General features: G+C 38.4%; 1 protein-coding gene across 1 annotated transcript in view; it reads left to right on the top strand.

Annotated features, from left to right (window-relative positions):
• The window catches only part of si:dkey-61l1.4 (collagen alpha-1(I) chain), an 83,015-nt gene extending 67,488 nt beyond the window's left edge, over nt 1-15,527 (top strand). The window contains exons 47-65 of the mRNA XM_049579179.1: nt 1,155-1,262; nt 1,376-1,429; nt 1,852-1,905; nt 2,022-2,075; nt 2,354-2,407; nt 2,484-2,537; nt 2,692-2,745; nt 3,105-3,158; nt 3,985-4,038; nt 4,158-4,211; nt 5,168-5,221; nt 5,321-5,338; nt 5,432-5,485; nt 5,612-5,674; nt 6,854-7,019; nt 7,282-7,388; nt 10,837-10,917; nt 11,024-11,209; nt 14,885-15,527. Coding sequence (XP_049435136.1) covers nt 1,155-1,262; nt 1,376-1,429; nt 1,852-1,905; nt 2,022-2,075; nt 2,354-2,407; nt 2,484-2,537; nt 2,692-2,745; nt 3,105-3,158; nt 3,985-4,038; nt 4,158-4,211; nt 5,168-5,221; nt 5,321-5,338; nt 5,432-5,485; nt 5,612-5,674; nt 6,854-7,019; nt 7,282-7,388; nt 10,837-10,917; nt 11,024-11,209; nt 14,885-15,040 — 1,479 coding nt within the window. The 3' untranslated portion in view covers nt 15,041-15,527. The remainder of the gene's footprint in view (nt 1-1,154; nt 1,263-1,375; nt 1,430-1,851; nt 1,906-2,021; nt 2,076-2,353; nt 2,408-2,483; nt 2,538-2,691; nt 2,746-3,104; nt 3,159-3,984; nt 4,039-4,157; nt 4,212-5,167; nt 5,222-5,320; nt 5,339-5,431; nt 5,486-5,611; nt 5,675-6,853; nt 7,020-7,281; nt 7,389-10,836; nt 10,918-11,023; nt 11,210-14,884) is intronic.
• The last annotated feature ends 1,454 nt before the right edge of the window (nt 15,528-16,981 follow it).

The raw sequence follows: 16,981 nt of genomic DNA, 5'->3' as shown, positions 1-16,981 counted from the left end.
TTTCAAGTTGCCATTTCATAATTTCTCTTTGACAAATCGATAACCAATTTCCATTGTCTGTATAGAATCATGACATGACCCACTGGATTGTGGACTCCTGTTTGAAAGCCTTGAGTCTAGCATTTTGGTTGTTGCCATCTTGGATCTTTCCAGCTTGATGTGACCATATTTGGACGAGAGGGAAGAGCGAACCCAAACGCTAGATGCGGGCTTAGCATCGTGCATTTACAGCAATGGTTATGATAATGCTAATTTTGATTATGAAAAACAGGCTGAAAACCATTAACCAAATTCTAAACAAGACATTTTTTAGGCGACCAAAACATTACAATTAATTTTCAAGAACTGAAAACACCCTAAAATAGTGACAGCTACAACTATGCCTATACTCTGAAACTGAGGTTACACAGCGGTTACGTTACCTAACGCTTACGTTATGTTACCTACATTCTTGGTTGTATGATAGCAGTCTTTCAGTATAAGCAGTTTGTTCTCAGACAAACACAGAGAATACAGTCTGACTTGTCCAACATTCTCCACGGTGAGTACGAGCTTTTACCCTCAGACAGATGATACTGGATGCCCAGATTTAAATTGAATAATTTTAAAAATTCATTTATGCCAACCTAAATTAAGATTTTAAATAACGTTGCTTGATGCTTTAGGGGTTGTGGTGTGCTTTGCTTATGGTGCTCTGTTGGGTGCTGGGGTTCTGTGCAATACATGAATGGCTGATGTGCAAAACTGTTATGTGTAGTGTATGTTTTATGGTATGTTATTGTAAGGCAGCAATACTTGTGCAGCTCCTGAGTACAAGATAAATTTCCCTACAGGGACAGCAAGTATATCATATCGCATCGTATCGTATCGTACCGTACCGTATTGTACCATACTGTACCGTATCGTAGTGTGTTGTCAGGGGACAGCAACCATCTGTCACTCAATGCAGCCACACCCTCAGTTATGTATAACTTAATAACATTTAAACAGGTGAGTTATATATAAGTTCACCCCTCGTACAGTTGTCATGACTGACTCACTCTTGGAGCCAGTCTCAAGTGGCCGTTAGAGGAACTCCAGTTTTTGGCACACAAGACCAGCTTAGTTGACTTCTTCCTTGCCCTTATGACTAAGCACAACTTTTTGTGCTTCAGGGGTCTGCAGGAGTCGCAGGAAAACCAGGTGATCCTGGTTCAAAGGGCTTTTCTGGAGTTGAGGGTTTGAGAGGAGAGCCTGGGCAGAAAGGGGAGCCAGGAGAAGTGGTGAGAATCACAGCAGTTCTGACTGCTTCATCAAATATGGAAGGAAAAACAACTATACATATGAATTTCTTAAATGTATGATTGATTGATGGTGATGGTCTACGTGATTGCAGGGTCTTGATGGCCTGCCAGGAAGTAAAGGACATCCAGGATTACCAGGACCAGAGGTAAGACCAGGACCTACGTGTGTGATAAGAGACTTTATCATCTTAGATTTTGGATGTGGTAATATGATAATTGTTGTCTTTTCCTGGGTTTAAAGGTTGCATTACAATAAAGTGATTTAATTTTCTTAGCTTACCAGACTGTTCTAGCTGCTCTATGATTTGCCTTGAACCACTTAGTCATTATATCCACATTACTATGATTACTTAACAAAAATCTCATTGTGGGAATATTTAGTGAAGGCACTAATAGTTGCATCAACAACATTGTTGCAAAATCAATATTAAGGTATTTGGTCAAAAATAATGGGATATTTGATGCTATGCATATTTCCCAACCCAGTGTCACTAGCACCAATACTAACATTACCAAGCAATTGATATCAATATTGAAAGAAACGGCCTTTTGTGTTTCCATTCTCCAGGGTGTGGAGGGGGAGATGGGACATCAGGGTCCTGTTGGCCCTCCAGGACCTCAGGTCAGCACTGCCCCTGAAACCACACACACAGTCACATATTATGTGACACATGCACACTCAGTATTGTGAACACTCTTAAAAATAAGAATCACTACCTCCATCTGTGCTGTCTTCAGGGACCAAAAGGTAGACCTGGGCTGGAGGGAAGGAATGGACAAATTGGTCGAAAGGTCAGCTCAAGTCTGTGTCTGCATATACACAAACTGGTAGACTGGTGCACCTTTTCAACATATCACAATTTGCTTTTCTCACATAAACATTGCATCTGAAATTAAAAAAAACATCATCAGAAATTAAAGGTAAAGGAAACTGTTCATATTCTGTATTATTCTCTTTGTCACTAATCCCATGTGCAGCCACCTGTCTCAACAATGAATGTGTCAAAGCCTGATAAATCCTTTTCCTCTGTGCCTCTGATATTGATTAATCTCAGTGAATTGAATTTCAGGGAGATGATGGCAAAAGGGGACGTCCAGGGAAGGATGGACACATTGGAAAGAGGGTAGGATGACACACCTGACATCTAACATGAATGTGAACTTGAATTCATTTTAAAATGTATGGTATTCTTTTTAAAGGGAAAAAGAGGGAAAGCTGGAAGTAGAGGCACAAGAGGAAGGCAAGGAGAGAAGGTCAGTGGATGTTGATCCTGACAATATGTATCAGCTTTTACCTGAAAAAAACTTTACTTTGCCTTCAACATTTTTGTTTTCCACATTAAAAATGACTTGAGGCTAGTCAGGGTGTTACAGTGAATCAAGTCTTGATCTTTCTCTGGCTTTGCAGGGAAAGATGGGAGATTTTGGTGCATTTGGTCCTCCAGGGAGACTCGGCACATTTGTAAGTTTTATTTAACCTTATCAGCTTTTTCGTTGTGAATCATTCTTTTATTAGAGTTAATCATCAGTGTTTCTCACATTACATTGTATTTAATACATTCTGATTGGACAGCCAAAGTGTGACTGTTGTGCTTTATCTTTGTCATCTTGTACTGTAAATATGGGATATATTGTATATACTGTATATCTATGTATATAAGTCTATCTATATCTATCTATCTATACATATGTATATATATATATATGTGTATGTATATATATATATATATATATATCCTACTTCATTTTGATAAATGTTAATGGATTAGTAAAAACAAAATTATGAATATTGATCACTTTTCCAACAATCTTTACCCAAAGGGTGAATCTGGTCCACGTGGAGAAAAAGGTGAAATGGGCAGATCCGGTTTAAAGGTAGGCCTTTAGAATTTATTTATTTGTTTTAGTAGTTTATTGGCATTGACAATGTTCATTTATTAACAGACAACAGAAGCACTGTACCCTGAGCCAGTGATGGCCTACAGGGCTAAATTTCTATCTGTCATCTGTATGGCCAAAGTTTAAAAAGGCCCCATAAATATACACTAATACAACAAATAACAGCATAAATGAAGTTAATATGTGCAAGATAGCAGCAGATTGCAACACAATTAATAACCTAATGTTCACTTACATTGTCATGCACAACAATATAATTTCATTCTTTTGACTCCGTTAAAGAAATTGCTGACTGACTGAAGGTGCTACTCTGGTCCCATTTACATCTCTCATTTAATTGTGATCTGTATCTGGAAAATATCATCCAGTCCATAAGCCTTTGCTTTACACCTGGGCCTTTGGCCTTGTTCTTTAAGGCAAAGATAAACAAAGTTTATCTCAATCAAACAGAGTTTATCTTGGGGTCTTAAAAGTCAGCCAATCAGAGCCGGTAGATATCTTCCCTTTCTTCTGGAAATATCAGTCTAAATCTATTGCCCTGAAAAATTGGCATAGAGTAGGAACAAGGGTAGCACCCAGCGCCCGACCTTGAGATTAAAGGCAGCCGGCAGTTTTTTGCAGCCATGTACATAAGTCAGTGTATCGTCATCATATAGCTGGATGTCTACATCAGAACGAACCATTAATACAGAGACTAAATAAATATAGACTGATTCTAGTTTCCCGCTTTTACAGGCTGTTATATTGTATCAACTATCGTTCTGATTTTTAGAGAGTACACTCTGTATTTTTTACTGTGTAGGGAGAACCTGGGGCTATGGGACCACCTGGCCCTCCTGGTAGAGATGGGTTAAAGGTAAGCCTATGTATAGATATAATTTTCCAGGTAAGCTTCCTTAAACAATAGACCTAATTTCTTGATGCTGTCTTTTATGTGTACTGAGTTATGTACAATATATCATATTGTTGTTTCAGGGAATGCAGGGCTCTACTGGGGAGCCTGGAAGAGCTGGTCAAAAGGGAGAGCAGGTAAAGTAACGCTGTGTCACATTAAACACAACGCCAGTAGACAATTTACCTCAACTTTCCTCACAATAAGAAGTCACAATACGTTTTCTGGCCTCAATACACATTTGCATAAGTAGCTATGCAGAGAGTTTAACGCTCTCCCATAAGGGACCCAAGACAGGAGCTGGCTTTAAGCATTTTAACGGAAGTGGTGTAAAACTGTCAAACAATACAAAAGATATATGTTGTAAGTCCGATATACAGTGATGCAGGGTGATATATATGTATAAAGGTAGAAAAAGATATGTATAAATTAGGGATGCATAGTATTGGATTTTTTGCTGATATTTAACAAGGCCAGTAGGTGGCGCTAAACTGTGCTAAAGGCAAGAAATATAATTATAATTATAATTATAATTATGTGTGTGACATGTGGGAGAAGCAGAACAATACATCTTCAGTTGTACTCTATACTAAATGCTATTTTTGGGGTGCAGATGGCTTTGCCAATGTTCGAATACAGATGATCTAGTTCAGAGGTGAACAACCAAGCGTTGTGACAACTTTCTGAGCCTTTGCACTCAGTGTGAAAGGGGAGACCACTTCATTTTCTGGCATGTGAACCTCTCCCTGGGGACCTAATAGCGAACATAAAACATGCTTTACACATAATTATATACATAACAATCCATACAATAAATAAATCATGACCATTGTTCAAGAATATATCACACTTATGTTTTGACATTCATCAACGTAGAAGACTAAGCTATCTCTGGAAACAAAGAGTGATGTCAACATGGTAAAAATGCACCTGCTTCTGCACAACCTAACATTCAATTCTGAGTTGTTTTTCAAATTTTTTCATTTCCTGTTTGGATTCACCTTAGAAGCTTTCAATAAACCATCAGGTCTGAGTCATTCTGCTCTCTGAGGTGTGCTCTAATAATCATATAGTAGTACTGATTATTTCCTAGGGGGATATTGGTCAACCAGGTAGAGGAGGTGCTCCAGGCCTGCCTGGGCTACCTGTAAGTACCTGATATTTTGGTCAGCAATAATAACTGCTCTGGTGTTGGAAAATATGATGATCACTCTTAACAACCACTGCTGTGCTTTTCTATTTTTAGGGGTTGTTTGGGAAGAAGGTGGGTAAATCCAAAACCACATCTCTTGCAGTTGTTTTCTGAGAAATCTGATGAAAAATCAGTATTTCTAATTAGATGCTTTGGATTCATTAGGGCCTCAAAGGATATGCTGGACTACCAGGCCCTATTGGAGAGAAAGGCTTACCTGTAAGTATACAGAAGGTCCTCAGTAGTTTCTAATAAAGTCTGATACAGGTTTTTATGCACTGAGTAACAGAAATGTGTGAAACCACACATCAGAAGCATCTGTATTCACTACATTCTGTTTGTCAGGGTCCACCTGGCCCACCTGGACCCCAAGGAACCTCCCTGAACCTCACACTAACTCAGCTGAAGGTGAGTGTACTTAGCCATCATGCATGTGTGTGCACATGATGGCTGCCTCACATATCCTGCTTTTCTATTGAATGTTGGTACTGCACATGCTTAAAAAGCTGTGCATCTTAATGTCCATAAGACGCACCACGTAGATGTGTTGTGCATCTTGCGGTGCACAACGTTTTCTTCACAATTTCAAGGTAACAAGACAAGTGATGAGTAATTGATATACAAAGATCATTTCTGGGTGAAGTATTCTCTTAAGCCCATGAACATCAGGGGCAGTATATCGGATATTTTTTTTTTTTTTTTTTTTACATGCTTCCGCATGTTTTTTATCCGGAATCTAAACTAGTGTCCTGTTCTATGCTGTGCTTTGCTGGGTGGCAGTATCACTGCAGATGATAAAGACAGGATCAATAAGATAATCAGAAAGGCTGGCTCAGTGATTGGCCTTACTCCAGAATCACTTGAGGTTACTGCAGCAAAGAAATCAAGGGCCAAACTAAAAAAGTTCTGTATTAAGAGGCTATCTACAGTATTACACAGTGTTTTTAAGGGACTCAGAAGCTCATTATTAAGTGAACGTCTCAGGATGCCTCAGTGTTCTTCTGAACAACTCAGAAGGTCCTCTTTACAATAGCTGTCAGATTTTTAGATGTGGTCTCAGCTGTTGATTATGTCTCAAATGGCTTTTTATGGTGTCATTTATTTGTTTGTATCATCTTTGAATCACCAGAACCATACAAGATGGTTAATGTGAATCAAAGTCAGCCGTAGACTCTGAATTAACCACAATGATGGCACATTGTTAAGAAATTTGCAGTTTATGTTGCAGCCATATGCCTATCAGACTTCAGTGTGACAGACCTGTGGTCATTAAATCTTTTTTAAGAAAGCCTTATCTTAGTTTATCTTACAAACACCCTTAATGGTTAGAGACCATCCCATACATAAAAGGTCAAAGGTCACAAATGAATATCCATTCATAAAAGATAATTTAACATGCAAAGTCTTAATATTTATTTTGTTTAAACAGGTGACTTAAATTTTGCTTTCTTCATCGATGTCGATATACAAATAATACATTTTGTGAAGTATTGCACTTGCAATTAAACTGTAGTCTCTTTAATTTATTACGTTGTTTCATCCATGCATATTTTTTTATCGTTCTTTATTTTGCTGTTAATATCTCAGGAGCTCATGTATATGTCAGACAAGCCCAACTACATCCTGGTCCAGACTTTGTTGGACTCCCTGCAGAGAGATCTTCACTGGTTCATAAACCCACCAGATGGCACTAAACATCACCCAGCTACTACATGTCTTGAGCTGTGGCTCGCTCACCCCAACTCCACTAATGGTAACACACTGACACTGAATCATTCACTGATGCTCTTTTTAAGGGAAAAAAATGAACTGTTGTTCCTCTAGAAATTGCCATATATGTCTTGTCATTGAGTTATACAAGTTATTTTTTTTAAGTCAGTTTATTTCAGAATGTTCATCAGCAGGTCATGCAAATGGATTGTGAGGATGCAGAGGAGTATGTTGACATCATGTCTCTTGTTTGTGCTGTGTTGTGAAGTTTGGAATTGATTTTTTAAAACACGCTCTTGTTTCAGGGATGTATTACATCGATCCTAACCAGGGGAACCCAGCTGATGCTTTTCAAGTGTACTGTGACTTCACAGCAGAGCCAAAGACCTGCCTGTCTCCACTCCAGCCTCAGGTATCAGCACTGCACACCACACCTGACATTCTTTAGTGTAAGACATTATATCATTTTAATACCACATAATGGTTATACCCACTAATAAACAAATGACATTGAGGTTGGGATCATCTAAGGCCCTGATTGGACAGAGCGTGCTGTAGCAGCCTGGGGCAGTTTTTATGTAATTGTTTTTGATGAGACAGAAGCATTTTGCCAGCTGCATTTGTGTTTCCACTCTAAACACCGTGGGTCTCATTCATGAAACGTGAGCAGAAGGAATTTGTGTGTAAACTGTTGGCAGACGGAAATTTACGTGCATGTCCGCACTCATCAATATTTAAGTAGCTATGATCTTTTCGTAGCTACTAACAAAATCTACCCCTGCTCCTGACCACTCGTAGTGCTTGTGTAAATTTAGTAAAGCACATAAATATTGCTTGTCACTATTGGAAATTACAATTTTAACTCGTATTGCTCTCTGTTATGTACACAATACACAGATGCCTTTGAAACATGTAATCTAAACATGACAAAATATTAAAAATACATTTAACACATTTAGTTAAATTAGTTGGCAATTAGCAGGTTTAAGATCCAGATTAGGTTCATGATTGTGAATTATCTGTGTAAATCGACTCAATAGATTACACGTTCTTTGTACATGTTGAATGATGATAATAAAAATATCCATAAGGACAGCCGGATCACAGCCTCTTCGGCCTCGGTGCCTGGGTTCAGCAGGGGCAGCAGGTGGTGGAGCCACGAAGGAACACGCGCCAGCTGAAAGAATTATTTGAGACAACACAGTTTTTTGTTGTTGTTGTTTTTTTGTGGCTTTTTGATCATTTGAATGAATAAATCTGATTTGAAAAATATTTAATTTACATTGTATAAAACAGAGCTTTAGGCTATTAAGATTCAAATAATTTGAAGACGATGCATACAAAACTGCTGCAGGCTATATGTTATCCGTATCATTTGTTAAAATAAACGTTAATAGCTCTACATTCCGACAGCCATCACTGATTTAGAGTTTATCCATTACGCACAAAACATCTCTGGTTTCCCGTTCCCACTTCATTCAAAACCCCACAAATGAATCTTCTGTTTGTTTGGTGACCGCTGTATTTTTTTTTGTGTGCTCATGCGTTTCTTTGCCTCCAGTTTCATATCAAACCATTTACGCTTCACCTCTGACATGGTTCTTTGTACCACGGAGACAACATTAACAGCATCTGTTACCTCCCTCCAGGCCTTCGCTTTGCCTGTCCCTGTCACACCACTACTAACTGAAGAAAATAAAATGTTTTTTCTTAAGTCCACTTCACCCAAAATTATTTCGATCTCCGCTTCGGAAAAATTCTTTTTTCTTTCTCTCTCTTTCTGTCTTTGTGCCATGACTGACAGGTCGACTGAATGACCCTACACCTCCTTATATGGTGGTCATTGGCTATTCATGGGCGGGGATTATGCTAATTGCTGATTACCGGGAGCGCGCTGTCGCTTTACGATGGATTGGCATTCATGATCATACACACGTGTTTACGATCAAATCTGAGTTTCCCATGGCGTTCCTGAATCCGGAGTAGGTTTTTAGTAGCATAGGCTTTTATGTGCAAATCTACACACAGATTTACTCACTTTTCATGAATGAGCAACCCCTTATGTTTTTGCAGGAGCACCTGGAACGCCTTGAGTTGAAAAAACTTCAACTCAGAGCAGAAAAGCACCTGACGTCATTGCTGTTTTTTCCCATTATCCAGAGAGACAATTTCAGAGGCAGGTGTTCTATAGTGGCAATGACAACAAATGATAGCCAAGGCCCGAGGAACAGCGGTGGGCTTTGAGGCCAATTTGACTTAGTGGCACAGTGGAATTACAACTTCTGGGTCTGTCCCGTGATGCCACTGGGGCCCAAGATGACTTTTTCCCATAGACTTACATTGGGATAGAGACGTCTGTAAAGCAGTGGATAAGGGTTTTTGAGCATCACAACCCCTGTGAAATGACTTGTTTCACTCTAGTGGTTTGATCCATTTGGACTGATAACATTTCAAAGGTCTAAAAGGGCTGCATGATTGAATTATTTTATTCCTATTCAAATGAGCCAAGGACAAATTGAAAGTTAGGTGCTCAGTCAGCAGAAGTCTCAAGTGCGCCTACTCTATGGGCCCAATGATGCAGAAGATCCTGGTAATTTTACATGACTGGGGTCGGGAACTGTATCCAGTTTTCTTTATACATCCATGGTGGTAGTGGACAGTTTTGCATCAAGCCAAGGTTAGCTCACTTTTAATGTCACCCTGGGCAAGCTACAAGACATATCTGAACAAAGAGTGGCTTCAACTACTTTCTAATGTTAAGGTTTCACATCAAACAACTGACTAGCCAACATCCTTTTTACCCTGTGTTGTTGGAGGACTGCAGATGACGTGAAAATATCTCTCTGCAATGCAAAAGCAGTGAGTTAAAAGCTTCACTCTTACTGAAAACAGTAACACAAATCCACCCCAGGCTGCTATTTAAAAGCACCCTGTCTGATCAGGGTCAGCTTCAACAAAAAGGTTGCAAAACGTGCTCTGTCTGATCAGGCCCTAGGTCTAAAAATAGTCGATTGCTTTCAGGATGAATTTTCTTACTTCTACTGTTGCCAGTTCCTCTCTCACACAAATATTGTAGAAAATACTCCTGTTGGCTGTCTTACTGGGAGTTTGACAGAAAGATTGACAATGACAATTGGTTATAGAAGCACTTAGCATAGCTCCTACACCTCTGAATTATCTATCAGGCATTGCGTAGTTGTCACGCTAATCATCGTCCCCTCCACGTCCCGATGACAAATTCGGCTCATGTACATATAATAGGAACAGCTTCACAATAGAAACCTTGATACAATATATATGAAATGTACAAATGTATCATATCCCTGGTTTGCTAAATGTATAATGCTAACATTTTACTCTGGTAACTGGGCTGCTGTTAGGTGTAGTTTACTAAACATGTTACAGTATTCTCACAATTTATCCAAAACTGATTATTATTGATAGCTCTCATGTTGTGGCTATAAAGATTAAATAATAAACCCATTCACTGTTTTTATTGCGAAGGTCTGTGGTTCATGTCAGAAGTCTTTTTTTTCATCTCAGAGTTTATAAAATGGTGAACATGGCCTGCTATAAAGTAATCACAGCACACTGATTAATAAATCACATACATTTTTTTTAAGCATATGACCCTTGGCAGGCTCCATACCAACACATTCCATCATCTGGGTATGACAGTGTGCATAACCAGCAACCTTTGTTAAAGTGAAAACAGAGATATGTCTTTAATCTATCTTTGGATTGTACTTTTTGGAGATTTGAGCTGGTACCCATAGACTAACTCAGAGGTACACAATGTAAACATGACACACATATAACACACATCATATTAATGTGATAACATTCATGACCAACCGCAGGTTCCAGTCAAAGCTTGGCTGAAGGATTCTGGCACCAATATGTCATTTCACTGGTTGAGCACAGTTGAAGACGGCTTCCAGGTGAGCGTCTGTTCCAGATATTGCTTCCCACATTTGTCTGAGATGGATTTCTCTGATTTACTTGTTTCTCTAACTCATATCTTATGTGTAAACCACTTACCTTCAGTTTGAGTATCCAGGAGGAACAGATGTGGTGCAGATGAGATTTCTGCGACTCAGCAGCAGATTCTCCAGTCAGACCATCACTTATTCCTGTCAGCAGGGAACAAGACAGGGCAGCATAGAGAGGGAAGTTAAGTTCCTGGCTGACACTCGGAGGCAGAGTTACCTGGGGGCACTGCGAGACTGTGTGGTAAGTGACAGTGATGGTGATAGAGGCTCATGAATCCAAGAAACCAGCGGCTCACGCAATAGTGAGGACATTTTAACCCCAAACCATATACACCTCCATTAAAGTTATAGTTGGTTACCATTATCTCAAATTACATCATTACATCCACACAGAAGTACATGACAAGTTATTTTTATAAATGTTACCAATCCTAGCTATAAGCCTTGTTTTAAACACTTGCACATTTTAAGTTCCTGCAGCACTTTTACCTGATGTTCAGACAAAATTGTCAGCTCACAATGCAGCCAACAAAAGGCTGATAACTGAGAAATAAGAGCAATTAAAACCACAAAACTTTTTTTTTTTTTTGCCAAATCAGATTTCTGTCATGTATCTTTGAATTGCTGACTTTTTATATAATGTTTTTAATTGTAATAAAGAAGTGCTTAGTTTTAATTCATCAGTGGAACTATTCCACAGATGTACTCCTTTGATGGAAATACAGTTTATTTTAGTGTTTGTTCTAACTGTTGGTTTTCTAAACATCTCAGTTCCTCTGAGCTCATAGTGTCTATCTCTCCTTTCAAAAAGAGTCTATATAGTGTTTGGAACAAGGTTATTTTTAACTTTATATATAAACTTTATTGTGTTCAGTTCAACTAAATCATAAAATTTTAGTATTTGCAATTTAATAAAAAATGGATTTGTTGAGTCTTTATATGCAGCATGATTGATTATTCTAATAGCTTTTTTCTGTAACATGAAAATGGGTTTTATATTGGTTATATACGTATTGCCCCATACTTCAACACAATATAATATGTAAGGCAGAAAAAGAGCACAGTACAATATGTATAGAGTATGTTTATGTAATATATATTTGTATCTATATAGTATTGCTATTGTTTTAGATATTTTGTTTTTAACTTTACTTATGTGTGATTTCCAGGTGAGTTTATAATCAATAATCACACCAAGAAATTTATTTTCATAAACTCTTTCTAATTCAATATCATTAATTGCCAGTTTCAACTGAATTTTAATTTGCCATTTAGAGAAGGCAATATATTTAGTTTTATCTATGTTCAAGGAAAGCTTATTAAGGTCAAACCAATTTTGTAATCTCTGTAGCCCTTTCTCTGCCTTGCTGAGAAGTAATTCTAAGTTTTCCCCTGAGCAATATAAGGTTGTATCATCAGCAAATAAGACATAACTGAACTCGATAGTCACACTACAAATGTCATTAATATATAGAATGAACAACTTGGGCCCCAGTATCGAACCCTGGGGCACCCCGCAAGTTATTTTAAGCATATTGGACCTCACATCACTTATTTGCATATATTGGTATCTATTGTCCAGATAATTTTTTTAGCCATGCGTGTGCAATTCCTCTGAACCCATATCTTTCAAGTTTATGTAGCAATATATTGTGATGACATTCTATTTCCATCTTCAGGCTGATATTGCCTCCACTCTAACCTTGGGGCAGCCTGAAAAGTGTACATTGACACAACAGCTTCCTGTTTTATGGTGAAACCTGCAAAATAGCCAACACGGCAAAGTCATTCCACAGAAATTCAACATTTCAGCAACTTTTCATTGTTGTGTCCAATTTTGATTGATCTGATTAAATGATTGAGTGACTTTTTTCATTTTGTGTCATGCACACAAACATGTGCTTAACCCTCAGACGCCATTACAATGACGTTGCAGTGAACAATTCAAAGTACATGCTATTTTACAGCTCAGTCCTCAAAGTACTCTGCCTTCTATCCCAGGCCTGGCAAAGAAATTCAGCCACAAAAAAGGTTCCCCTCCGCATGTAGATGTCTTCAGGCCAGGACTCTTTTCAGGCATTAGGAGTTTGGGGCAGATAGAACAATGAACACTCAAGTTACAACATCTTCCTGCCTCATATCACAACACACAAATGGCCGCCACGCCACAGTAACATAGTTCCATGAGAACTCAAAGTTTCAACAGCTTTTAATTGTTAAAGTCTCAACATTGTACTGACCAAATTTGAAGTAGATCTGATTATTTGCCTGAAAGGAATCTGAGTTTGCTCAAGTACAGTACCTGAAAATGGCAACAACAAAAAGAGGTAAAAATTGCACAGGAAATTAAAAATGGCTGACTCCCTGTTGGGTGTAGGGTGTAGCTCTAAGAGTTTTTTCGTGTATGTCTGTAAATGTAACATATGCATACCAAATTTCATTAATCTACATTGAATTTAAAGATGTTTTTTTTTTTTACTTTGAACACTGTTTTTCAACATTTGCCACACCTGAGCATGAGACCTGTATCAGATATCTATTTTTGCCACTTCTGACAAGTATGCAAAGTTGCTTGAGTTTTCAAGCACCTCTAGCCCCTCAAAAATGCACTCAAAGACTACTAAGAAAAATCAAGTTAAGTAAAGTAAACACCTCCCAGCAACTCAAGGCATAATCTGTTCCTGGAAGGCTTTTCATTTGCAGCATCTGCAGGAAGTGGTAAATTGATGTGGTTAACTTTGCATTGCCATGCTAAAGAAATGAATGAAAACAGTGTTTCTATAAGAGAAAAGAAGCTGAGTGCAGCACAGTGGTGAGTATGACGTGATTCTGTTGCCGTACTGATGGAATGAATGCTGTGGAAATGTATGTTTTACTGAATCGACCTTATGAGAAATAGTATTTTTACTCTTTGCCTTTCTTTGTTCATGCTTGCTGTACCTGTTACTATATGAATTTGAATACAGGCTCCATTTGAAAATTTACAGTATTTATCATTTGCCCTGACATTTCACTCAACACCACCTCATAGTGGTGCGACAGAACAGGTCACATGGATCACCAAAGTCATTAGGATTCTTTATTTGTCAGAACTATGAATATTTGTACAAAATCTTGTGCTGATCCAGCCAGGTAATATTGAGATATTCACAGAATAAGTTAAAACCTCTACCTGCTGGTGGTGCTGGGTCAGGGGATCACTAAAGTTAGTAGGGTTTATCCTCTGGGGACCACGAATGGCTGTACAAAATTATATCTAAAGCCATTCATTAGATTGACATTGCCGTCTGTAGAGCCATGCCTTTAGTATGTCTAAAACAAACACATACAGGTGCATGCAAAAGTTTGGTCACCCCTGGTCAAAATGTATTTACTGTGATTAACTAAGCAAGCAAAAGATGACCTGATCTCAAAAAGGCCAAACGTTAAAGATGACAAATTTCTTTTTCTCAAACAATCCTATGAGCAGCAGTTTTCTTGGGCTTCCAGACCTCAACTTGACGTCCACAGTTACTTTTCTTTTTTAATTACATTACGAACTGAGGAACCAGGTCCCTGAAAACACTTTGCTATCTTCTTATAGCCTTCTCCTGCTTTGTGGGCATCAGTTATTTTAGTTTTCAGAGTGCTCGTCAGCTGTTAAGAGGAGCCCAGGGCTGCTGATTGGTGGGACAAGGTTTCAGGAGTCAGAGTATTTATAAAGCTTTGGATTTTGCATCACCTGGCCTTTACTAACTATGATTGTGAACAAGCCAGAGTCCTAACAAGCTAATTATGGTCTGAGACCCTGGTAAAAGTTGTCTGAGAGCTCAAATGTCTTGGGGTGCCCAAACCTTTGCATGCCACTATAAAGACTAATAAACAAAAAGGGAATTACTTATCCAAGTATTTTCAAACACTGTTTCCTTTTCCACAGCTGTCAGAGCAGCTTGAGTCGGCAGCCCAGGAATCAATTTTTCAATTTGAAAGCGAAGATCTCCAACTGCTGCCTCTCAGGGACCTGGCAGTGTTCGGAAACAAAGATGTAACGCAGGAGTTTGGCTTCACCGTAGGACCAGCATGCTTCAGCTAAGGATGCCCCCTGTCTCTTAGCATGGCTGCATTTGTGTGGTCGTCTGCAGCTACAACAATCTGAACAGGCAAACCATGTATTTCTGGCACTTTTGTACTGTCTTTTATAGCTATTTCTGATTTGGCATTGCATTCTAGTTCACAGTTGTCCAACATTTTTGCAATTGGGCTGACTAGCCATTTCATCCTGGATTTTTTGAGCAATGTTTGTATTGGGAAGTCTGGGTCGAAAATTGACCAAGCACAATCTTTTTCACTATTAATGAGGACAAAAGGCACAAAGTGAGCTGAAGATCCTTCTGGAGAAAGTTTCTGAAGGTTTCCTCTGCATAGACTGACTGTTGACTCACCCACCTTTAAGACCAGGGATATTTTGATTAACTATATTTTGTACATTTTGTTTGTGTGTTTTTGAAACGTGCTTATTTATATAAATGCTCAACATTCATTTAGTCATTTCAATTTTGATTCAGGTATGTTTTTACTTGATCATTGTGCTCAAATGTCAACATTGGTGGTGGAAACTTGGTGACGTAGTGACAACTCCTGGGTCATGCAACAAAGTTCATATGATAGCTTTTTCTTTTTTGTTTTCTCTGTTCCTTCAAAGGTTAACAGTGTCAAGATGGCCAGCGCTCAACGATGTCCATAAGCACCTCATTAATTGATTTTACAATGAAAATTACGGATTTTATTGATAAGAAGGACACATATCCCACCTGAATCACAACTCCAGTATCTCTACAGCACAATCAGAATACTATTCATGGATTCATAAAATAAATCAGTATCATTATCAGTGTATGTTGATTGAAAAATAACACTACAGTTGTCTCCATTACAGTTTGGCCACACCGACAAGCTTGCTTTTCCACCGTTAAATTTCCCAATGGTACATACGGTTGTAACACTTCTTTAACAACCAGATTTAAGCAACCCAATAGCCAGACTAAATGTTGGTGCTGGACATTTCTGCAAACCACAGTTATGTTTCATTTTTACATTTGATATGTAGCAGATATGTTTAAACTTTAAACTTCTTTATGTTTTAGTTTTCTATTTAATGTTGTGACAAGGCTGTGGTCCTGGTGTGCTTAGGTTTAAGCACAAAAAACACTTGATCAGGATGAGGAAAACATGGTTTGGCTTAAAATACCACAACACAACAAACATGGCTGAAAATATCCCCATATATTGTTAAATAATACCCTGTTTTATCGCGACAAATACTGCTGGAAATGTCCCAACGTGTCATTAAAAATACCCGCTATTTTTTGGATCTCGAACATCGGTCTGCTGTTGGACAGCCATCTTCCAGTTTTGTCACAACAACTACGGTTCGAAATGACCTGACATATTGTTGAAAAATACTAATTTTGTCTCAACAAACACAGCTGGAAATGTTCCATGTCATGCCATCCTCTGTGCCCTCCTCCACCTCCTGATGAGAAACTCAGGTCATATTGATGAAATCTGAACTCTGATAATTGTATTGGACTCAAAAATCCAATATTGTTCAGGTTATAGTTTGATGAACCAGGCTACCTGGGTAAAAAATGAATAGATCATTTGCCACTTTCAGTCCTTTTTAAAAGTGTTTTCAAATCCTGACATGATGTTGTGTTTTCAAATGCTTACCTCATGGTAATCTCATGAAAAGACACATTATGTGATAGTCTGTGTCTCTCAGTACTTTCTGATTACCATACCCTTACTATGCTCTTGTGTAGTCCATAGTCCATTTCATGGTATTTATCTGATGAATTGTGTACAGTATCGGTGCTTTGTACTCACTTTATTAATGAGGTTTTGGTTGTTGAACCATGAGGAACATTTTTATTTAGGTTTCACCATCTGCTAAATCTCATCAGGGAAGAGTCCACCAATCAGAAGATTCCAGATGTGTTCTTTGTGATCCTATGCAGCTGTCCATGACACTATT

This window comes from Epinephelus fuscoguttatus, linkage group LG6 (genome assembly GCF_011397635.1).
Source record: "Epinephelus fuscoguttatus linkage group LG6, E.fuscoguttatus.final_Chr_v1".
In the NCBI taxonomy this organism is placed as follows: domain Eukaryota; kingdom Metazoa; phylum Chordata; class Actinopteri; order Perciformes; family Serranidae; genus Epinephelus; species Epinephelus fuscoguttatus.
The sequence above is the reverse complement of the archived record's forward strand: the minus strand, read 5'-3'. Positions and strand labels throughout refer to the sequence as shown.